The 23,454-nt window shown below is 46.2% G+C and overlaps 1 protein-coding gene across 12 annotated transcripts in view; it reads right to left on the bottom strand.

Moving 5' to 3' along the window:
- Positions 1–1,436: 1,436 nt before the first annotated feature.
- Positions 1,437–23,454, bottom strand: part of APBB2 (amyloid beta precursor protein binding family B member 2) — a 384,721-nt gene continuing 362,703 nt past the window's right edge. For 10 of the 12 annotated variants that reach the window (XM_086705186.1, XM_086705185.1, XM_086705181.1 and 7 more), the window contains 6 exons: positions 14,636–14,750; positions 11,964–12,051; positions 11,045–11,128; positions 8,904–9,019; positions 7,046–7,225; positions 1,437–2,721 (listed from right to left, as the gene is read on the bottom strand). In XM_086705186.1, coding sequence (XP_086561312.1) covers positions 2,554–2,721; positions 7,046–7,225; positions 8,904–9,019; positions 11,045–11,128; positions 11,964–12,051; positions 14,636–14,750 — 751 coding nt within the window. In that variant the 3' untranslated portion in view covers positions 1,437–2,553. The remainder of the gene's footprint in view (positions 2,722–7,045; positions 7,226–8,903; positions 9,020–11,044; positions 11,129–11,963; positions 12,052–14,635; positions 14,751–23,454) is intronic. The other 2 variants (XM_086705187.1, XM_086705182.1) reach the window with 1 other exon arrangement.

Genomic DNA, 23,454 nt, shown 5'->3' with positions numbered 1-23,454 from the left:
CCGCACACAGGAAAATACACACATACTTTCATACATACTTTTTGGCCATGGCAGAAAGTGTCTGAACGTACTGTTTAACATAATCAATTTTACAAAATTAATTGCATTTAGTATGCAAAGCTATTTTCAAAACAAAATATCTGCAGTAAAGTTTTCAATATGTAAAGGCTATCGTTCGTCTTAATGCATCCTATAATTGCATATATAAATCAGTTTGCTACTTAAAGCTAGCTCAGTATTCTTGATCCTGAAAACAAACAAATGTATGCCTTAGAAAATGAACGGTGGGTTCGGGTAGAGATTTCCAATATAAAAGTGGATGACCTGTTCAGAATTTTTATCACACTAAAACCTTTCATTGTGGAGCTCGAGATGAAACATCATCATGATTGAATTTTGCACAGCTTTTCAAAGGGCAGAGTAAGGACTTTCTTAATGCAATAATTTCTTATGATGGCACTGGTTACTTCAGATAGAATAGCATATAGGCTGGTGAGAAGTAGAATTCATTTCTAGAGTGGCATCATTTTGGTCATAACACCAGGGTGCTAGCAAACAGTTCCAGAGTTCTGAGGGAATAGCAGAAGGCCACCTGCTCCATCGTGTTCTCTGGTGGCTAAGTACCATGAGTTAGGAATGTGTCTATCACAAGTAACATCATCTCTGGAAAACCTTGTAAGTTGAACAGGCCGCACAGCGTGTAGAATCGTGTCCTCTACAACACATTTGAGGCACACTGCAGGAAAACAGTCCTGGACTGAGAGAGGGCGATGGTTTTATGATTAATATCACTGCGTAATTGGGACATATTTCCCGCCTTCTACAGGGAATTCTAAGATTTCCTGACAATAACTAGATATGCCCAGAGTAATTTTGGATAGACTCTTCCTCACCGATGTAAAAGCAGCGTAACTTATAACAGAGTTGGGAAGCGTGGGCTTTTGTCCCGGCTCTCTCACAAACTTTCGAGAGATCTTAGGCAAGGTGATTGAGCCTCTTGGTACTTTATATTTTTATTTCTCAAATGTGTTTAGTACCTTTCCCTACCTTGTAAGGCTCAAATTTGATAAGAATGTGGAAACCATTGACAAGTACACAGCAGTGGGTAAATAAAGTGCTCCTTTTAAAACCGGATGTTCTTAACGCATTCATTTTGACATTAAGAAGCAAATAAGACTAATATTTAGATTGGTCTCCTTAGCAACTTCCTTTTAAAACAACAATGTCAACAAGAGTCTAAATCTGAGTATCTTTGTAAGTACGTGAGAAACGTGAAGCAGGAAACTGCTATTTTGGGGAAACTTGTTAAGCAGTCCGTTGTTGCTATGTTTATTTTGCTCTGATAAGAAATTTTTAAATCTTGAAAAAATGGAAAAGATATAAATTTAAAAATATATCTAGTAAAGTCCAACAAATCCCAATATTAAATACATAAATTCAAAAGGTTCAAATTTAATGTAATTTGTTGCCATGGACAATACATGATGGACAGACAGCCTTCTGGGCAAAAAGCGTTAGGGTAAGACTGAGCTAGATACAGAATCCTAGTGGGTTTCACTAGGAGGCGGACTAACAAAATAATGTGGTGGTGGAGATCCAAAATATAAATGACATTTCCTCAACTCCAAATTGCATATTGGCTAATTAACAAACTAAGGATAAAAGGCGTACGAGGAAGATTTCATTTTAATGTTTATGTAGAGAATGGCCAGAGTGAACTATAATTCTCTAGCTGCATTGTACAATATAAGGCAGAAGTTTGAAACATGTCCTACCCGAAATGCATTAGGCTTTTCTTAAATCTTTCTTGTTTTTAATAATCAGTTTGAAAACCGTCTAGAAAGAAAGGCTCTTTTTTGTTCAATTTTAATTTCTCAAATTTGGTTTGTTTTTCAATTTTCAAGTTTCACTTTTTCCCCAACATCCCACAAAACAGCTGCAGACATGAAATGGTGTCCATGTGTCAAAGGGCTTGTCAAGGAAAGCTGCCGGTTGGTTTCTGTACTGATGCCAACAGCCAATTCTGTCAACCCAAAGGTTCAATTTCATGAAAGACTGCAACAAAAACCCATCATCCTAGTTTTACAGCAATTCAATGGTATCTGGTACGCAGTGGCTACTCCAATGTTGGCAACAGGGCCAAGTGCTGCAGGACTTAAACATTGCTTGTGACAGATCCAGTCAAGAAGACAGTGAAACTAACTCAGGCGTCATTCACTCCAAGGACTCAGCGTTAGTTCACTAGGAGGGGTGTGGCCACATTCTTCTCCGTGTGTGTGAAGTTAATGTTCACGATATTTACAATAAGAAAAAGACCTTCCACTGCTCATGATGTATCTTACTGATAGCAAAAAAAATTAGTCATGCTTCTTTTCATATCACATGATGGTGGCAAGACGAGAGAACATGCTTGTCTAACACTGTTTGGTTAAGGATAAATTCTCTGAAGACAAAGCATCAGCAACTGAATGGAAGGCCAGATATCAGTTCATCTTCTTTAGTGTAGCTATTCAATCTTCAGGTAAATATTACAGAATCCTGTAGCATATGCAGCTATGGCGTTTCTGTGACAGGGCGTTTCTGTTTCAAAGTGTCAATGAGGGATAAGACCCCTCGTTTTACATTGGTTGTGACTCTTCTGGTCACTGAGTCTGCTGGCGGAGGAGGTGGTCGAACTTTCTGTGAAGGCGGCCTGGCTACCAAGCACTTCTGGTATCGTAACTGAAATAAAACAAAAATGTTTTATGGTCGTTAATGATGTATCATCCTTTCTTGTTTAATTTATGATTTGATGACTTAATGCATCACCAATACATTTACTTGCAAAGCTTAACGACCTAGCTCCTACGCATTAATCCAAGAGTTTTTCTTTTTTTCCCCTTTTTAAAAAGTATTTATTTTGAGAGAATGTGTGCGTGAGAGCGCGGGAGGGGCAGAGAGGGAGAGAGAGAATCCCAAGCAGACTTGCGCTGCCAGTGCAGAGCCCAACGCAGAGCTCCATCTCATGAACCATGAGATCGTGACCTGAGCTGAAATCAAGGGTCGGACACTTAACCAACTGAGCCACCCAGGGGCCCTAAGTTTATTCTGTTTCCTTAATGTGGGTATTTTAAGGGTTCTTATGATCATTAGGCTCAGCAAAAGTGTTGTGGCTTTTGCCATCCTTTTCTTCCACCCATCTCCACCCTCTACTTGTTCTCTTTATGGATTGGCTGCAATTAATATGCCAAACAGTCGAAGAGCTAATGAAAAGGAAGAGGATTGGGAGAGACAGTATTAGGGTTTCGTCGGGAGACACGTACATCTTTGTACATGAGGTAAGTGCTCATGGCTACCTGGGAGACAACATGGGAGAAAGGGCACAGTTTGAATGTAGGTTCTACCATTTATGGGAACTGTGTGACCCAAGCAAGTTAATCTCTGAACCTTAGTTTCTTCAATGTAAAATGGCAGAAGACTGGGATCTTTACAGAGGGTGTTATGATTAGGGAAATACTTGCTGCATGCTGAAAACAGGCCTACCAATGCAGGGGGCGCTCACAAATGTTTGTTCCCCTTCCTGTTTCCTGCTTTAATAAAAAAGAATGATGTATAAAGAGTTTAGGATATATTTTATCCGCGAGTCTAAATCCTAATGGATTTAAAAATTTTAAGTAATCTCTACACCCCATGTGGGGCTCGAACTCACAACCCCAAGATCGAGAGTCACATGCTCCAACGACTGAGCCAGCCAGGCGCCCCTAAATCCTAATAGATTTTAAAGTATCCATTAGCACTGTTGGCACCATAGATAGTTTCTCTCCTTCCGAAATATAACACAATCCACCTAGTTTTCTATTAATGAAAAGTAATTCTTCAAAATTAGATAAGAAGGTTAAAATTTACAAAGTATGTTTTTTCCTAATCTAAGCACTTTAAAATGATACCATGGCTGATTTTTAAAAAGCTACTTAAATATTAATAGGTTCTTTGGTACAGTGTGAAACAGGTTGACGTTTCCCCATGGGAAGCATAAACTATCCACAGCAGAACTCCGAGTCACAAAGCCCAAAGGCCACAGAACTAGCCCCTTCAACCCCATCATACGAGAAACGATTTACCAAATCTCCTCTGCGTAAGGCAACTTGCCAGGTCTGCAACGCAACCCAAACCGCACACTTCCAAAGCACAGATTTATAAACGGGCAGGTGTGCAACACGGTACACTGGACCGGAAATCTCTAATGTTAGGCAAGTCCAGTCTGAATCAAAATCGCACCTGATGGGTTTCATTAAGGCTTCCTCTCTCATTCTAAATTTCACCAAAACATCTTCAGCGGGGCCTATGCCACTCAGCTGCAAAATATGCCTAAAAATTAGGTGGATTCAAAAGAATGTGTTTACAATACAGATATTTCAGGTGATAGAAATTCACGTGTAGAGATTTCGGATGGAGAGTCATGCAGATTTAATTCAAGAGGAAAGCCATGGAGTTAGAAATGCTGGACTCTGAGCGTAAAGAAGAGGCCGATGTCATCAGTATGACTCATGCTGGATTGGCTGAGCCACTTGAGCTGGCTGCCCTGTTATAATTAAAATTATAAGCACATGAATAAAAATTGTTCCTAAGACAGAAAATAAGTCTGGGAATCAGACAACAAACTGTAACCAGTGATAAAGCTAATTATTTAATTGTCACCAGCATTTAAAATGTACAATTACGGCTGACAGCCATTCATTTTATGACTAAAACCATCTGTTATGATCCCTTTTCAATTTCAGGAAATAACTAAATAGTCATCCTCCATTTTTGCTTGACTGAATGCTTTCATTTTCTATTGTCTCCTTCATCCCATCTCGGGCTCTTGTGCTGGGTCAGAGATTCGTCGTGACTCCTCCACCAGCTCTGCCCCCACCACCCCCACCCTGCCCCTTCACATGCAGGCAGATCTGAATTAGCCTCTGGCTCCGCAGTACTTGAGGGGAAAATGCACCTCTGACAAAGGACTGTGGGAAGAAGGATGCCAGATCATGAGCACACAGCACTAGCTCTTACCCTCCCTCTTCCCTCCGTCCCTCTCCATTCAAAGGTGCCTTTTAAGGGAAAAGTCAGCAGACTCCCTCTCCTCGTGACTCATCATTGCCAACTACAGCCCACCTCATCCTTTCCCTTCATTCTTAACCTTAGTGATGTACTGTATGTAGAAAAACAGAACTCTCCCAACCTCCATGCCACCTGTCACTCTTGGATTCTTAGCATCTGACTAGTCTCAAACTCACTGCGACCCAATCAGGAGGCTAAACCCCAACCCTAGGTTCTTAATCTACCACCAAGGCCTCGCCCCAACTCTTTATATGACCCTCATTTCAATCCACCTTCACCAGCTCATTTCCCTCAGCCGAAAAAATGTGCAAATCTCCCCCCGCCCCGCCCATCAAAAAACAAGCAGCAAACCCCCTTACTGTTGCGCTACCCCTTTCCTGTCAGACTTTGGTCTATTTTAAGGCCTCCACTTCTTTTTCCTCCAGGTCACTTTTCAGTCTAGTGTGGTGTTATACTTCTAGTTAGAGCATCTTTTACACTGCAACAGAATTTTGGCTTATGTGTCTCCTCATATACTTAAGCTCTGTAATGTAAGGCTCATCTCTCAGCCCTACTGGAACTTCCCAGAGTCCAGCCCACAAATGGTGGATTGAATTAAATGAAGAACAGGTGCTTCAAGTTCACCATTCCTCATCCCCAGCCAGGCAATTCTCTACAACATCCCAAGTCATCTACTCCTGCTTGTTCTCCTGGTTTAGACCCTCTGACACCCTCATGTGACCAGTAAAATGGCTTCTTGGCTGATCTCTCCACCTCAACCTTATCCTCTCAACCCATCCTCTACCTTTGGTGGGTTTTGTTTTTGTTTTGAGTTTGCTTTTAAAACCTAATACCAATTCATCTCTCTTGCTTAATAATCTTTGCTGAAGATAAACACGTTGCCATGATATCACAGGCTTTTTATCATACAGACCTGACCTCCTTTGCTTGACTCCAGCAACCGAACCTGCTGTTGCTAAGAATCACCATCCACCTCAGGTTTTGGTGCCTACATTCATACTGTTCCCTCAAATTTTCTAGAACTTTTTCAGCGTCCAGCACAATAGGTGCTCAAAGGATATTTGCAGAATGAATGATGTGGTGTTTTTGTTTGATATCATATACATGGTGCAAAGAGAACTGGCTGTGTCACCTCAAAAACTCGGGGTTGCGGGGCGCCTACTTGGCTCAGTCGGTTGAGCGGCCGACTTCAGCTCAGGTCATGATCTCCCAGTTGGTGTGTTCGAGCCCCACTTCGGGCTCTGTGCTGACAGCTCAGAGCCTGGAGCCTACTTTGGATTCTTTGTCTCCCTCTCTCTGTGCCCTTCCCTGCTTGCACTCTTTCTCTCAAAAATAAATAAACATTAAAAAACAAACAAAAAACCCCCCAAAACTTGGGGTTGAACACAGGCTTTGTCTTGTCAACTCTGTGCCCTGAGGCCCGCTCTTTCTTCTGAGCCTCTGTTCTGTCATAAAGAAAACAGAACAACTACCTTACAAATGGCTGTTTTAAGGATTAAGTTCACAGATATAAATTAAATAAAATATGTAAGAACGGTGGGCTTAAACCAACTATCTGAAATAAAAATCATTCAATACACTGCAATTTTTTTAAGTACCAAGTTCGTTCTAAATAGCACCAATTCATACATGACCAACATTTCCTGATCACCTATTGAAATTAATTAGAGATCAAGAATTAAGAATGTGTGGTTTTGAAGATCACTGCTTTCAGTGATACTGGAAATCTCCACAGAACGTCGCTCCGCCCAGTCCCGCTTCTTGTAGGCGTCCTGGCCTCTTGAGATGGTAAACCGCTCATCGTGACTGTGTCCACAGGAATGAGGGTGTTATACAGCAAAACATCACTTTAGAGATTAGACATATTTTCCTTTATATTAGTAACTCTGTGCTAATTTATCGCATACGAGACAAGAGCAGTGGTGCGGGAGGTCCAACAGCTCCCTGGCGTGTGACTACTCACCATGCAGGCGGCCTGTACCGCCTCAGACACGTTACCCGCATTAGGCTCGCACCAGAAAACGTGGCACTCGAAACGCTGGTTCCCGGTGTCCATGATGAAGGCAAATGTATGAACATCCTTCCCGACGCCCATGAAGGACAGGAATCGCACACGGCACTCCACTAAGATTTCCTCTTCATTCTGCAAGACACATTGGTCAGCGCCCACTCTCTCTGTGAAGCCAGGCAAGAGTTATAAAATAAACATATTCATTTCTTAGATCATAGAATCAAGACTGGAGTGGCCGTGTAGAGACACTGGTGTTAAAAATACATAGCTCGACTGGATTTAGAAAGGACTGTTTTCCTAGAAAGGCGAGTTTCTAAATACGTCCGCAGCAGCCATCATTGCTATGTGGGCGTCTCACTGACATTTAATCCCGCTCTGAGCTACACTCTCCGTGGCAGGCGTGTTCTGTTGCTGTTGGTCCTCTAGGCTCCAAGCCTGCGTGTTCACCGTGGGTAGGAACCCTGCCATGTATACTATACTTCTTTGGTTTTGCCCATACAGGGCACCCAGTGGCTCAAAACCCATTTGCCCAAGTGAACTCGCTGGAAACCTCAGAGCAACGAAGAGAAAAGGAGCCATGGGATGGCTTTCCATCCAGTTCTCCTTCCCATGCTAAATACCACGTGGAATCATATTTCTATCTAAAACTGTGTACGAAAGCTGCCAAATCACTTTGTTCCCCACAAACCGGTCCCCATATGGTATCCATATGATGCAGTGTAAAGAAATGTTCGGAATTCATTCTTACGAACACCACATCCTTTGCAACAACCATATGTAGTTTGTGAATTAGTAAACACATCCAGAATGTTGACTTCTGGATCATTAACATCTTGACTTACTAAATATTCACTCAGGTGCTATGGAATTCCTTAACAGGCAAATGAAACTAGCCTGAGACGCCATGAAGTTTTCTTGGGAGAGACGATGTTTAGGTTGAGATCCCAGTAAATGTTGGGTAGGCAAACACGTGGAGCACAGAAGTGCTTGTAGATGCTGAGGCAGAAAAGGGTATGACATGTTTCAAGACTTAAGGAAATCCAGCCTGGCAGGCTGGAGAGGCAGGCAGGGTCAGTGAGCATCTTACTCCTAACTCCTTTTGAGAAGGTGAATTGGGCTTGAAGGTGACCTCCTAGTGGACAGAATCAGGAGCAGGCCAACAACCTGCGGTCTTTCCGTGGCAGGTGCTTCACAGTGGTGGAACTGAAAAGTGGTAAAGAGTCTGGAGCAGACTGCCTAGATCAAGTCCTGAGCTTGCCACTTCTAGCTGTTGTGACCACGGGCAATTATTTAACCTCGCCGTGCCTCAGTTTCATCAACCATAAAATTGGGATAATTTGGTTCGAGGCTAATGCTGGCCTCTCTGGATGACCACCGGCCTCTGCTACTATTGACAGAACAAACCAAAGACCCTCCACGACAGAAGCATCTCCTGTGCCCCAGCTCCAGACAAATAGCCCAGGTAATCTTGAAGCCTGGAGAGCAGCCAAAAAACCACTCCCCGTAATGAGTTACTGCTAGCGTCATAGTTACCTCTGGCAAATGATTTTAATCTCTTGGGCCCATGAGGAAGAAAGAATGGGGAACACCAGGACAGGAGCTTCTTGGTTCAGAGGAGAGCAAAGTTATGCAGAGATCCAGACACAAAGGACAAAAAATTGTTTTATAAATGCAGGCTATTTTAATTACAAGTAAGCATAACTCCCTGGAGGTGAAGCCTTGGCTATGTGTCTAAGTTTCATGGAAGATTACTGTATCCAGAGTTTCACTGTAACCCAGACAGACCAACTGCATCTACGATCCTTCTTACCTTTTCACTGATGACAGTCACAGTAGCATCGGCCACATTCATGTTCACTGACGGCCAATCCTCCTTGTTAGATGAGGTCATAAGACTTTCTATGGCATTGTTCAGGGTATCCATTCCTGTGGATGGAACAGATAATTGAAAAAGGTCCTAAAGCCACTTATCACTCTCCAATGTGGGCCCAGATCACCCAGTAACAGCTACACCCAAAGTGATCTTTTTTTTTTTTTAATTTTTTTTTTTTTTAACGTTTATTTATTTTTGGGACAGAGAGAGACAGAGCATGAACGGGGGAGGGGCAGAGAGAGAGGGAGACACAGAATCGGAAACAGGCTCCAGGCTCCGAGCCATCAGCCCAGAGCCTGACGCGGGGCTCGAACTCACGGACCGCGAGATCATGACCTGAGCTGAAGTCGGACGCTTAACCGACTGCGGCACCCAGGCGCCACCCCCCCCTTTTTTTTTTTAATAGTTCCAGGAGACATTCTATTTGAGCATTTCATTGCTTGGGGGAAAAAAAAAGCCAGCTTTCTCAATAGAAAGGAGGGTCATGAGAGCCTCCAGAGATGTGCAGTGTGTGATGTCCTGTCTAACTGGACCATGGTACTACTTTCTCTCCAAAGATTCCCCAGCCCCAAGTATATAAATAACACTGAAGCAAATGCTACCTTTTCCTAAGCAAGGAGGCTGGGAAAAAGGAACTGAACAGAAGCCAGCAACTGCCAGAATACTCCGATCTTCCTCCACCTTACTCTGCTACTTGAACAAGGCCAAGTTTGGAAGGCCCTGTACGTGAATAGAATGCACTATACCAGGGGGCCCTTTCGCTGAGTGTTCCCACACCCGTTTTTTTGTGGCAGTGTGAGGGGGTAGGTCAGATAACAACTTTATTGAGATATAATTCATCTATAATTCACTCGCTTAAAGTGTACAACGCACTAGTTTTTAGTAAATTCACAGAGGTGTGTAATCATCATCACAATGAATTTTAGAACATGTTCATTTCCTCAAAAAGGAACCCTGTACATTTTTGGGGTCACCATCCATTTCTTTCCAGACCCCTAGTTCTAGGCAATTACTTACTTAATTTAATTTCTATCCCAAGAGATTTGTCTCTTCTGGACATTTCATATACATGGAATCACACAGTATGTGTGATTTGTAACTGGCTTCTTTCATTTAGCATATGGTCTTTGTGGTTCATCCACGTTGTAGCATTTATCAGTACTTCATTCCTTTTTTTTTTTTAGTACTTCATTCCTTTTTTTTTTTTAATTTTTTTTTTAGTCCTTCATTCCTTATTTATTTATTTATTTATTTTAGTACTTCATTCCTTTTTACTGCCAAATAAAATTCCACTGTATGGTAGCATCACATCTCATGAATCCATTTGTTAGTTGAGGGACATTTGTTTCTACTTTGTGACTATTACGAATGCTGCTACTGTGAATGTGTGTGTGGACAGATGTTTTCATTTCACTTGGGTATGTGCCCAGGAGCACAACTGCTGAGTCAAATGGTAACTCTGTGAACTCTGGAGGAAGTGCCAGACTGTTTTCCCAAGTGGCTGTACCACCTTACTTTCCCCCCCCCGAGCAGTGCATGAGGGTTCAGGTTTCTCCACAGCCTTTTCCGCCCAGGAAAAGGGCACATCTCCCCGCCTCCTTTCAGCTCGGTATGGCTAAGCAACGAAGTTCTGCCCCCGGGGTGGGAGCTGACTGCCGTGTGTGCTGCTCTTGGATCACACCTTGGAAGGAAAAGCATGAGGGCTCCCTCAGCCCTTTTTCCCCGCCCAGGGGCCAACGAGGACTGAAGCAGAGATGGCCCCAGGGATGGAAGGCCCACTTGAGAAGGGCAGAGCCCTGGCTCATGCATCTCTGGCCTGCTGGGTGCACCAGAACTATGTGTCTGCCTTGTTGAAGTCCTTGTATTCTGGGGACCACATGACGAGCAGCTTATTAGCCTGCCCTCTTTTGCTCTTTTGATTGGGACTGTTCATGTGCTGTGGCTGGTGACAGTGCCAGGGCCTAATTCAAGCCTAGGAAAGGAAGCAGAACAGTAGATCGCACCCGTTGGGGAGGGTGGACACCTCCCCCGAGCTCCCGAACACTTGCACAGTGAAAGGACATAAATGTTTCACATACCGACGGGTTTGTCTACGGGTAACATGCCCAAGTACTGCACGTGGAACTTCTGGACCAGCTCAGTCTTTGGTGTTGGAAAATCTACTACAGGGAACAAAAGCAACAGATCTTTGTCAGTGGTTCCAACGTACACATAAAACACAGCCACCACCTGTGCCACAACAGCCTGTTTCTAGAGGGAGAAGCGGCGCACCTGCTCTGGGAGAACAGCGGGTCTTCCGCCACACACAGGGGCTCTGTCAATCAAAACCCCATTCAACTTTCGTTTCTCAGCAGGGAAGCAGAAACAGTTAGTTCTTGGTGTCTTAAAGCTGCTACTGTCCTTTTCATGCTAAATAACAGTTGTTGATGTCCTATTTGTTAGGTGGTCGATGCCCAGAGAGAATTTAATCACAAGGGGCACAGAGACAGGAAAAATAACTAAACAGAATCCCCCCAAATATCAATATATATATTTTTATTTTATTGAGGTATAATTGACACACAACATTATGTTAGTTTCAGGTGTCTAACACAGTAACTTGATACTTGTATACATTGCAAAACCATTACCATAAGTCTACTTAACATTCATCATCACAGTTACAAAAAAAATTTTTTTCACATCAACCCACATATTTTTAAGCTAGCTGGTTCTTATCCCAGGCTGTACAGGAGTTATAAAATCACTAAAGACAATATTCTTTAATCTTGTCCTTTTTCGTAGCAATAAAACTCATCCTGGCCTTTTGTGCCTAACCCTATTGACACAAAATGAACTCTGCGCACAGGAGGTTCCCTGGGGCTGGTTCAGTGTGTGTTTGTTGGGTTGAGCATGGTTTTTAAGGACACTAGAAACGGCCGGGAGCCCTGTGAGACCTTCTGGCTCTTGACTAGGATGGACAGCACCATCGTGAAGACAGCAGATGCACTGACCTACCTTGCAAGGGAACGTCGAGATTCACATTGGTTCTTTCCTGTAAGGAACTGCAGGCCAGGGCTTTGGCATTCTTCCGTTCGGCCATAATCTGAAGGGGGGAGAAACACACTGTGGTTTGTGGTTACAGACGCCCTGCCTGCAGCTATTCCAGCCAGTAAAGGGTCTGAGTGGACTTTGCTTCCAAGCTAAGCTGGCTTTACGTACAGTCTACTGCCTGACTTCCCACCCCGGTACTGCACACATGGAGAACTGCTCATTTTCCCCAGGGGTAACCGGTGAACGACTAGCCCTCAGAGCCCCCTGATTGTTTGGAACTCATTCCTCCACTCACCTGGCTCCTACCTCTAGTGAGACAACCCAAACAAATATCCTCTGCTGGCCCACTGCGGTCAGTGAGACACGCACAGTAACGGACTTTTCCCACTGCTTCTGAATGCTGGCTGTTAGGTACCCTTTTCCGGGCCCTGGGGACAGCGAATGAGTTCAAATCCCACCTTCGCTACTTACTAGCTGTGTGATCTTGGGCGAGTCACCTGGCCTCTTGTGTCTCATTTCCCCTTTGCACGTTTATGTCCCCAGTGATAAGGTTATGTCAGTTCTGTCAGCGCTCAGCAATATTAGCTGCTATCGATAGGGGTTGTTATTCTTAAACTGTTCAATCTGTCAGCTGCCTACCACACTGGTTCTCTTCTGCTGGAGGCACTGACATCTCCTTTACTGAAAAGTCATCACTTCTCACTTCTGTTTACACAGTGCTGGTGTGGCTTAGGAGCCCAACCTTTGATGACCCAAAAGGTGACTCACACCTTCATTCCCAGCCCAAGCTTTCTGAAAATTCCAGACAGAACGAAAGTCACTTCTTCTCCAGAGCCTCCACTCCACCCTTGTCTCGGCCTGCGCCTGGGACAGCAGGCAAGGAGGCGGCTGAGTTTAACAACATCAAATTTTAACTGAGCACGTCCTCTGTGCCAGGCCGTGTTCTGGGGGCCTTACGCTCCCCAAGGACAAAGATTTTTCTTTTCTGTTTTAGTCTCTGCTGTGTTCTTAGAACAGTCCCTGGCACGTAAATAGTGTTCAGCGGTGCCTGTTGCAGAAATGGAGGAAGAAAATGGCACCTGGGGAGTGTGCTGTAATGCTGTAACAGGTGCAGCCGGGCCCAGGCTTGTTGATGCACCAGTGTGAATCTGGGCTGGGATAAACAGTGGTCTCGGGACCAGCACCCATCCTGTAAGTCCTGGTCACCTGCATCAGAGCAGCCGACTGGTCCCAGCTCCTACCCCTCCCTGAGGAAATGTGGCTGGCACCTGCTTTGTCCCTGCTGCCCAGCAGTGGCTCCAGCCTGGGCGTGGCTAGCTCAGAGGAGCTGTAATGAGGCTGGGTCTTGACATTCGCCTCAAACCAGAAAGGTGACATCCAGCAGAGGTGATGGTGAGGTCTGGTGTTTAGATTCAGTAAGTAAGTTTGGGGAGTAGAAAGGCCTGCCTGAAGGGCATCTGTGACAGTGTCCTGGGGACCTGGCTAATCACTATCTGAACACAAGATGGCAGGTGATATGGTTGCTAAAAATATCAATCACCCCAGTATTGCATCTTTGGAGGTCAAGGGACAGAGTGGCCCATGGTCTTTTCTCTACTGGCTCACCCTTAGAACACTGTGTTCATTCAGGGGGAACCAACTACAGTACGCTCAGAAGCAGGTGAGGGGCCTGGTAACCATGTGACCCAAAAGAGATGGGGGTGGGGGTTCTGGAGAAATGAGGGAGACAGGACAGATATTTGTCCAGCACTTCTAAATGTACAGGTACAGTTCACAGCTTCAAATGTTTTAAGTAATAAAGGGCTGCCCAGCAAACAGACAAGATGGAGGCATCTTTCCCTGTTGCTACAGATTTCACATCTCAAGTAAATACGCGGAAGTTCTATAGAAGAGGACTTCAGGTCTACACAAGAAAGAACTCTGTAACAGTCAGCGCTGCTCATTTTAATAGAACAGCCTCCTGAAAAGTAGGGGGCCCTGTGGATGGAGGTCAAAGGAGGGACCAGGCAGAGGGTGGGGATGTTTCTAGCAGGACTTCTCTGCTGGAGGGAAGGAAGGCTAGTCCCGAGATGCCCGACTGTCTGTCCTCATTCTGAGGCTCTGTGACTCTGGTTAAGGAAGCAGGACCTCCCCAGTGTGAGACACTGACCACAGCCCTGCCTCACAGCCGGTCAGTTTCCATGAGCAGCTATGTGTCCTCCTGGAGTCAGTGTGGGTTCACGGCAACTCCGGCTGCCTGCATTTGCACAGACACCCTCCCTTCTCCCTGTGTTTACTCTCAGATCAGGGGGCCCTGTCTCTGGAAAATCTGCCCTGACTCCTTTCCCCCTTTTCCCAGTTAGGCTCGGGGTACCCATCTCTACCACCTGGCCCGTCACTGTTCTGCCCACCTACCATATCCTCCAAACTGTGGGAGGGTCAAAGGCTCTGCTCATTTTGTGGGTGGAGAGCCATTGAGAGCACCACCTGAAATGCAGGAGTACTTTTCCTGGGCTAAATACATGGTCTGCTCGCTTCTCCCTGAATGCAATGCACAGGTCGGCAAGCCCCCTGCCCCTGCCCTTTCACGGCCCCTTCCCTGCTCAGGCAGTGAGAAAAAAGAGACAGACTGACCACAGTGTCCTGACCTGCCTTACCTTGGAACAGATTTCGTGGAGACTTGTGGCGATGGCTTTTGCTGGTGTGTCACATCGAAATACATGACATTTCAAAATTCGCGTATCTTTGTCTCTTGCTACGTAAGCAAAATCTCTGTGCAAACAAAATTTATCAGTATGTTAGAAAAGGAAACTTTACCAACACACTCTCTAGTGACGAATGTTAGCTGAGCAAGGAGCCGGTATGTCAGTGGTAAACAGAGTATGCGAGGGCTAAAAACAAAACGTAAACTTCAGTAGCTACCCCAAAATGGAGGAGCAGTTTCATGGATTTAAGAATTCATTTCTGGGGCGCTTGGGGGGCTCAGTCGGTTAAGCATCCGACTTCGGCTCAGGTCATGATCTCGCCATTTGTTGAGTTCAGGCCCCACGTCAGGCTCTGTGCTGACAGAGCCTGGAGCCTGCTTCGGATTCTGTGTTCCCCTCTCTCTTAAAAATAAACATTAAGGGGCGCCTGGGTGGCGCAGTCGGTTAAGCGTCCGACTTCAGCCAGGTCACGATCTCGCGGTCCCTGAGTTCGAGCCCCGCGTCAGGCTCTGGGCTGATTGCTCAGAGCCTGGAGCCTGTTTCCGATTCTGTGTCTCCCTCTCTCTCTGCCCCTCCCCCGTTCATGCTCTGTCTCTCTCTGTCCCAAAAATAAATAAACGTTGAAAAAAAAAAAAAAAAAAAAGAAAAATAAACATTAAAAAAAAAAAAGTTTTTTAAAGAATTCATTTCTGAGTAAAAGAACTACAGTGTTTCCCAAAGTTAGTGTGCTGAACTCCTGGAAACTCTTACAGCCCTTAATGAAAAACTGAATTCTTGATGAACTTTCTCTCTAGTGTAACAACAAATACCATGATTATAAAAGAGAAAAGGGGCTTGAGAAGAGCATGAATGTGCATGAGCGCTATTATGACAAACGCAGCGGTACAGCCGAGGCAGAACAATAGGGGCTGATGGGTAAACACGTGCACGGAGAACGCGTCGGACCCACAGCTGCAGGAGAAAGCGGACGGGCAGTCACGGGCTGGGCTGTGACACAAGGAGACACCGCAGACTGAAATCCCGTCAAAGGCGTTTGATTCTTTTAAGCGCGGCTCCCACTCCAGAGCTCGGGGTGACGGCGGCAGCATGGCACTCTATATCGTCAGCCCAGCCACCTCGGTGGGCGTGCAGCTGGTGCTGCGTGTTAGCATCTGTTCTGCTGATGAAAAGGATATCGACTGTGGCAAGACCTGGCTTCAAAAGAACCCGGCCGAACAACCAACCGTACAACTAAATTTCTTACTGTTCGTACTGGAGGACAGTGGTTTAAAGATCGAAGTGTTTAAGAACAATACACGCCCAGATTTACCCCGTCTGGATCACAACGCGTTCTTTGTGTTTGTTGCTTAAGCCAGGATACTGTCTGTAAATGTAACCACACATGGATTTATTTTTAATGGTTCCTCTTAATAAAAGAACTGGTGGTCTTTTCACAGACCATGACGGCCGCTTTCTTCTAGATATCCTTGGCTTCTTTGGGAAGGCACAGGGATCTACCCACTGGAGGCCACTGGCCATCGTGGAGATGTGGCAGAAAAGCCTCCCCTGCATCGCACGCCATGTGCAGTGGGGGCTCCCGAACCCCGACCCCAGGTCAGGGCACTTCAGCCTCAGCCTGTCCACACCTGGCTTCAACACCTGCTTCCCCCAACCTTCTCCTTCCTCATGTTCTGTCTCAGCTGGTGTCCCCCATGCTAGAACCAGGAGGCCTTCCGGACTCCCCCTCACCCTCTGTACCCACCCCGTGTTTGTTTGGCCAGTTTTACCTCCTGAAAAACGTCCTGAACCCATTGCCCCTTGCCAGCCCTACGACCTCTCGGCCATTCTCAGCAGGTCTCTGCTCCCTGCCTTTGTGCACACGGTCTCCATGCCCTTGTCACCACACATGGGACCCGGAGATGAGCAGATCGCCCTTCCCAGTGCTGTGGTCACAACTTATGCACGTGGCACTTAGCACCGGATACCATCGGTGTCTGTGTAGGAGCGTGTATTCCCCACAAGTCATTAAAGCTCTGTGAAGACGATCTGTGCCTTATTCATCCCCAATATCCAGTCCAGGCCTGGCCATATAGGTACCGAGTGTTCCTTTCTCTTTCCGGCATGGGGCCTGCAGCATGCATCCTGATCTCCGGAAGGGTGAGCCGGCCCTCAGTCAGAGGCGTCAGGCTACACGGCAGTGGGCTGAGGGGTGGGTCTGGGTGAGGCGCTGGGCCCAGACTGAGCGATGAGCACAGTCTTAAATTTTTTTTTTTAACGTTTATTTATTTTTGAGACAGAGAGAGACAGAACATGAACGGGGGAGGGTCAGAGAGAGAGGGAGACACAGAATCTGAAACAGGCTCCAGGCTCTGAGCTGTCAGCACAGAGCCTGACATGGGGCTTGAACTCACGAACCGCGAGATTATGACCTGAGCTGAAGTCAGACGCTCAACCAACTGAGCCACCCAGGAGCCCCGAGCACAGTCTTATTCTACACTGTGTTCCTGATGCCTTTCCATTCTGGTCTCAACCACCATCAAGACAACATGGTACAGTAAAACCTTGGTTTGCGAGCATGATTCGTTCTGGAAACATGCTTATGATCCAAAGCACTTGTCTATCAAAGTGAATTTCAAGAACCATTGGCTCAGTTGGGATCATGTGACATTCCGCGTCATGCACTACTTGTATTGCAAGACATCGCTCCTTTATCAAGTTAAATTTATGAACAATGTTTGCTTGTCTCGTGGAACGGTTGCAGAGCAGGTTACTCGCAATCCAAGGTTTTATACTGTATTTAAAAAAGAAATGAGAGAGGGTCTCACTTTTGGAGACCATGCTCAAGGGAAGCCCTGTTTTAGCTCCCAGCTCTCTGGCTTCTTTTCTTTCCTAAATGGATCCTAAAGGAATATACGTGGTGTCTTACCATGCACAACTGTTTCCCTTCAAAATTCCATGTTCAGGGGCACCTGGGTGGCTCAGTCGGTTAAGCGAACAGACTCCTGGTTTCAGCTCAGGTCATGATCTCATGGTTCGTGAGTTCGAGCCTCATGTTGGGCTCTGTGCTGACAGCCCAGGGCCTGCCCAAGATTCTCTGTCTCCCTCTCTCTCTGCCCCTCCCCCTGCATGCACGCTCTCTCTAAGTAAATAAAGTTAAATAAATAAATAAAGTTACGTTCAGCTGCGGTCAAATCTGTTTGGTTCTGTGGTCACCAACAACTCTGTGTGGATTTCTACAGTTCCAAAATTTGTCGCCCCTACTCTCCCAGCATCCTTATTCCAGCCAAGGAGCTCTCCTCTCTGCTCTGGAAAGGCAGGTCCCCACTCATGGCATCTCTTCTCACTTGGCGACCGCTGGTGTCCCTGCACTGTCAGGGGGGCACTGCTCCCTCTACTGCACGGTCCATCCAGCTCAAGAGCCTGCTGGGTGCCAGGACCTTGCTGGTGTCTAAATGCTTATTATAGCATATAAATTCTATAGCACAAAGGACAGGAGCTTGCCACACACTACTTTTTGTAGTTCTTGCACAGATCTAACGTGTCTGTTGTCTCTCAGAGATAGTAAGGCAATGTCAGAGAGCAACGTATCGGGATTCAGGCAACCCCGATTCCAGTCTCATTCCTGGATCCACTGAGCTATACAACCTCGGGCATGGAGTCTAGCCTCATCTCTAAGTGAGAGAGTTGGAAAAAAAAAAAAAAAGGTTTCCCAGGTTCCTGTCTGGCTCTGATATTCTATGGCATAGCTTCCAAGGTCCACCCTGCTCTTCAGGACTGCTGGCCGGCCGGCAAGTGCTGCAAGTGCAAGGTTACCACCAAGGAGGATGAAACAAGCCGTTATCAATAAGCAATGGATCATCCTATCAAACTTCAGCTCCACGCCCTCTGTTCTTTAATATGCAACCCCTCAGGAGTAATTTTTTTTTTTAATTTTTTTTTTCAACGTTTATTTATTTTTGGGACAGAGAGAGACAGAGCATGAACGGGCGAGGGGCAGAGAGAGAGGGAGACACAGAATCGGAAACAGGCTCCAGGCTCTGAGCCATCAGCCCAGAGCCCGACGCGGGGCTCGAACTCACGGACCGCGAGATCGTGACCTGGCTGAAGTCGGACGCTTAACCGACTGCGCCACCCAGGCGCCCCAGGAGTAATTTTTTAAAAAAATTATTATTATTAATCTTCATTTTCTTCTGGCTTCAGGGAAAGTGATTAATGCCCAAGGCAACCATCCGGAACCCACATCTTCCCAGAGGAGAGGCTCAGCCGCCAAAGGCTTTGTTTGGGGGATTCTGACAATTTTTTCTTTTTTCTTTTTTTTTTTTTTACAGCTTTGTCTTTTCTTGTTCCCTCTCAGGTACCAGGCTGATAGATCAGGAAGGTAGGAATCTGTCAGTTTGTGATGGTGAGTGAATCCCATAACTAACCCCTCCAGGTTTTCTATCTGCTTCCAAGGAAAAAAACCAGCATTCTCTCCTCACTGTGGAGGTCAAGTGATCTGTGTGTCTCGAGTCACCCTAAATAGCTGCAAGCTATACACGGAGGTCTGTCAGAAGCAGGTTAAGTCCTCTCTTTCAGACCTGGGGCATACACAAGGTGAACAGCTTCCCTTGTGTGCAACGAAGTGCGTGGCTCATCTAATTTCATTATTATTTAGAATGAAACCCAAACGTTGCTTAACTGGTGGTTTCAAAAGCTTGGCTTTCCATAGGGCACTTGGGTGGCCCAGTCGGTTAAATGTCCGACTTCGGCTCAGGTCATGATCTCACGGTTCATGGGTTTGAGCCCTGTGTCAGGCTCTGTGCTGACAGCTCAGAGCCTAGAGACTGGAGCCTGCTTGGGATTTTGTGTCTCTGTTTCTCTCTGTCCCTCCCCTACTTGTGTTCTGTCTCTCTCTCAAAAATAAACAAACATTAAAAGAATTAAAAAAAAAAAAAAAAAGCTTGGCTTTCCAGCATCTGATTTCTGAAAAGGCTGTTGTAATAGAACAATGACCCTTCTAGGATGCTCACCCTTAATCTCCAGAATCTGTGAATATGTCACCCCACATGGCCAAAATGTGATTAAATTAAAGATCTTGAGATGGGGCTGTTATCCTGAATTATCTGGTTGGGCCCAACACAATTACAAGGGAAAGAAGGAGGAATTTTGCTTATAAGTGAAAGAACAGAAGAAGGGGCCACCAGCCAAGGAAAGCAGGCAGCCTCTAAAAACTGGAAAGACTTCCTCTTGGAGTCTTTAACCACATGGACACCATGATTACAAGTGTGACACTCATTTTAGATTTCTGATCTCCAGAACTGTAGGGGGATAAATTCGTGTTGCTTTAAGCTACCGTTTGTGGTAATTTGTTAAAGCAGCGATTGGACTAATACGGCTGCCACTTGGCTTTATGTTCTACCTAAACTATGACATGATTAAAGACTTCTGGTTTTAAAAAATATTCAATTCCCTCCACAAATAGCTTCTGAGGCACTATTATGTGTCAGGCGCCAGAGATGCAAACACAGACAAGGTTCAGCCTCGGAAGCCCACTGTCTAATGATACGGACGTCCAGTGAGATTTGAGCTGCATCTTTAAGTATAGTAAGAACCTCACCAGGGTAAGAAGGGTAGTGGACGGTTCACAGAAGATTCAATGTGAGCACAAGCAAAAGCATGGAAGTAAGAAAGTCCACAGAGTGGTGTGGTAAGGGGCCGAGGGTGACTGCAGGGAGGCTGTATGTGTGGCCAATCAGCAGTATGGCCATCTGAGCCTTGCAGTATGGCATGTGACCCCACACGACAGGAGTTTTGAAAACTTTCTTTGGGTGGAACAAAGTGGGTCAAGGGAGCACCCCCCTATGTCAACATAGTAGCAGAGGATGAGCCTGATGCGGGCTAAGTTAGCATCTGTGAGAACAGGGTGGAGGAGACAGATGGAAGGGAGGTGTTGGAAGGATGGCTGATGCTGATGGGTGTGATGAGGGGAGAAAACCCAGAATAACTCTAGGGTCCTTGCTGGACCAACTAAGTGCCCTCACATCGAGGTGGGGAGAGGGGAGGTATTTGGTGAAGGAAGCTCATGAGCTCCATGTTGGGCAGGAAGTGTGAGGTGTTTGAGGGCCTCCAGGTGGCCAGGGCCACCAAGCAGGTGGACGCTTAGTCCCTGAGCTCAGGCCTGTGGTCTGGACTAAAAACATGGACCTGTGGGCAGCAGTAGTCAGGAGAGCAGAAGAGAGTGTAGAGAATGAGAAAAGATAAAACGAAGCCTGGACCGAAAGAGAAAGGCATTAAAAGGCCCGGTTGAGGCAGGAGGGCCCAATGAAAGGGTGGAGAGAGTGTTGGGGAGGGGGCAAGCCCAGGACAAGCTGGTCCCAAAGGCATCCAAAAAAGAGGGTTTCAGGAGAAGTCTCCAGGGCTGCAGAGGCTGTGCAGCAGGAGACAGGCTATTCGGTCTTAGCAACCAACAAGAAGGGAGGGAGGTCTGTGGTGACCTTGGCGTCCTGGGCCTTTTCCCTCGAGAAGGGAGTGGGTTCCAGCTTTAGGAGACTGAGGAGTGTGGGACCTCCTGAGTACCAAAGAACATAGTACATCTGCCTATTTTTTTCTCCCTTAAACTTCTCATTCTGGAACCTCTCAAACACGCACAGAAGTAGAAGAGATAGTCCATGAACTCCCCATGTCCCATCATCCAGTTTCAACAATGATCAAGACATCGTCCAACTTGGCCTTTCAGAGAGACATTTTCCAATCAGTGTTAGGGTTCTAAGAAACCTTATGCTCACATGTAAGAGCACTCCGACCTTTTCTAGAGATCTTCCTGTGTTCTGAGGGGAACAAGAAACCTCCACAGCTATAGTGTTCCTGACAGACTGCAAGCCTACGCTGTTGTGATGGGCCTAGGGCCACGTGGGAATTTGGGAGGAAAAGCACCAGGTGCCACCGGGGGTCACACAGCCAGGCAGGGCCCAAGGTGGCTCTGACACTGCATGAGGGGGAGGGTCAGCCCGCTGCTGGGGCATCTTAGGAACCTTTGCCTACAGAGCCCTCAATGGCTTTCCTGCCACCTCCCACCTTCCCCCCTTCTTTCCTCAGAGCCGCCAGTAGCCCTTGGGCTATACAGCTACCTGGCTTCCACGGCTCAGATGGGCTTCTATGCCTCCCCCAGCGACCGGGTACCCTGGTGGTCATGCACCCCCCCCAGGGCTTTGGTGCGCTCATTTAAAACCACAAAGCTGGTCCAAATGATCTCTGAGATCCAGTCAGAACACAGCTCCTACTTTTTCCAACAGAGTCTTCCAGATGTCTGAGACATTCTGTCTGACACTCAGCAGCAAGAACCATTTTTGTCCTTTGCTCCAGCTTGCTCCATTTACAGTGCTGGATGAGGAGCCATTTGCTAAAAGAGGCGCTGTTCCAGTCCCCTGCTCCCCACACATTTATTTTGTGCAGTCATGGGAATCACAGTGTTTCCTTTAAAAACCAGGAAGTGATGCCCCCCTCCCCCGCCACCCAGTATGGTAGAGCAAGTCTTGTGTTAAAAGCCCAGCGTGACAGTGTCATGATGTAGTGATGTCTTACTGGTTTTTTAATAAGTCCCTTTTGTATAAAACAAAAACAAGAAAGCCCCCAGGAAGTGGAAGGCTTATAGCCGTAGCTATCTGTGCCCCTTCCTTAAACTTGAACAGAAGTGAGCACCTTTCATCTTTTGTTTACGGAGCCCTTGTGTTTCCAACTCTCTACTCCTTTTGCTGTTCTCGTTGGTAATTATTCCCCCAGAGGACCAGCCTCCAGTTCTGCCAGGGAAAAATGTCAGCGCTAAGAATCTTACATGACAGCCTCAAATTTCTTAATGGCAAGGAAAAAGGACAAAAGAATGCTTTTATTGTTCTCAGTTGAACAGCATTTTAATCACCCTGTAGGGGCTTAATCCATCTTTATGGAATGAATGAAGACATGATTCTTTATTCAAATGGGTTCTATTAAAAAAGAGCCAAGACAGAAGTATTCACCCTTTTCCTCCCTCTCTCCCCCACAACCCTCTTACATAAATGGAATTTGCTTCTGTGCTTCTCTCTCCTCAAAAGGAACTTACAAGGCACCTTCCGACCTCTTAGAGGTTAGCCAGGCTAATATTAAAAACCCCCGTCTACAGATGCCCAGAGAGGTGGTACCTAGGATATTTCAGTGATATGAAATCTTATTTGCTTATTGAATCAGCCTGTTCCACTGCAGGAATGCTCCTGGTGAGCCAACATACATATTTTTTCCTAAATAACGACCTGAAATTTGCCTCTCTGCAACTCTGGCCTGTGGGACCGAACTTTGCCTTCTTTTTTTTTTTTTAATTTTTTTTAACATTTATTTATTTTTGAGACAGAGAGAGACAGAGCATGAACGGGGGAGGGGCAGAGAGAGAGGGAGACACAGAATCTGAAACAGGCTCCAGGCTCTGAGCTGTCAGCACAGAGCCCAACGCGGGGCTCGAACTCAAGGACCGTGAGATCATGACCTGAGCCGAAGTCGGCCGCTTAACCGACTGAACCACCCAGGCGCCCCCCGAACTTTGCCTTCTGAAGCAGCCCCACACGAGCCGACCCTGTCAGCTGCAGTACAGCCCAGGCTTGTCTGGGAGTGACTTTCTCCCCTCTTTTCTAGGAGATTCCCTTCCATTCAGACTCTCACCAAATCTCCGCTGCTAGCAGTCCTTACCCAGTCTCCACAAAAAGATAACGCCTTCCATGTAATCTGTGTTTGCTCAGGTCAAAAACATGTTTGATGCTGGGAATTTGTGAAGGCTGGCATTCAATTAA

Source organism: Puma concolor, chromosome B1, assembly GCF_028749965.1.
Source record: "Puma concolor isolate L17-30 chromosome B1, mPumCon1.1.hap2, whole genome shotgun sequence".
Classification (NCBI taxonomy): Eukaryota; Metazoa; Chordata; class Mammalia; order Carnivora; family Felidae; genus Puma; species Puma concolor.
Note: the sequence above shows the minus strand (reverse complement) of the source record. Positions and strands in the feature narration are given on the sequence as shown.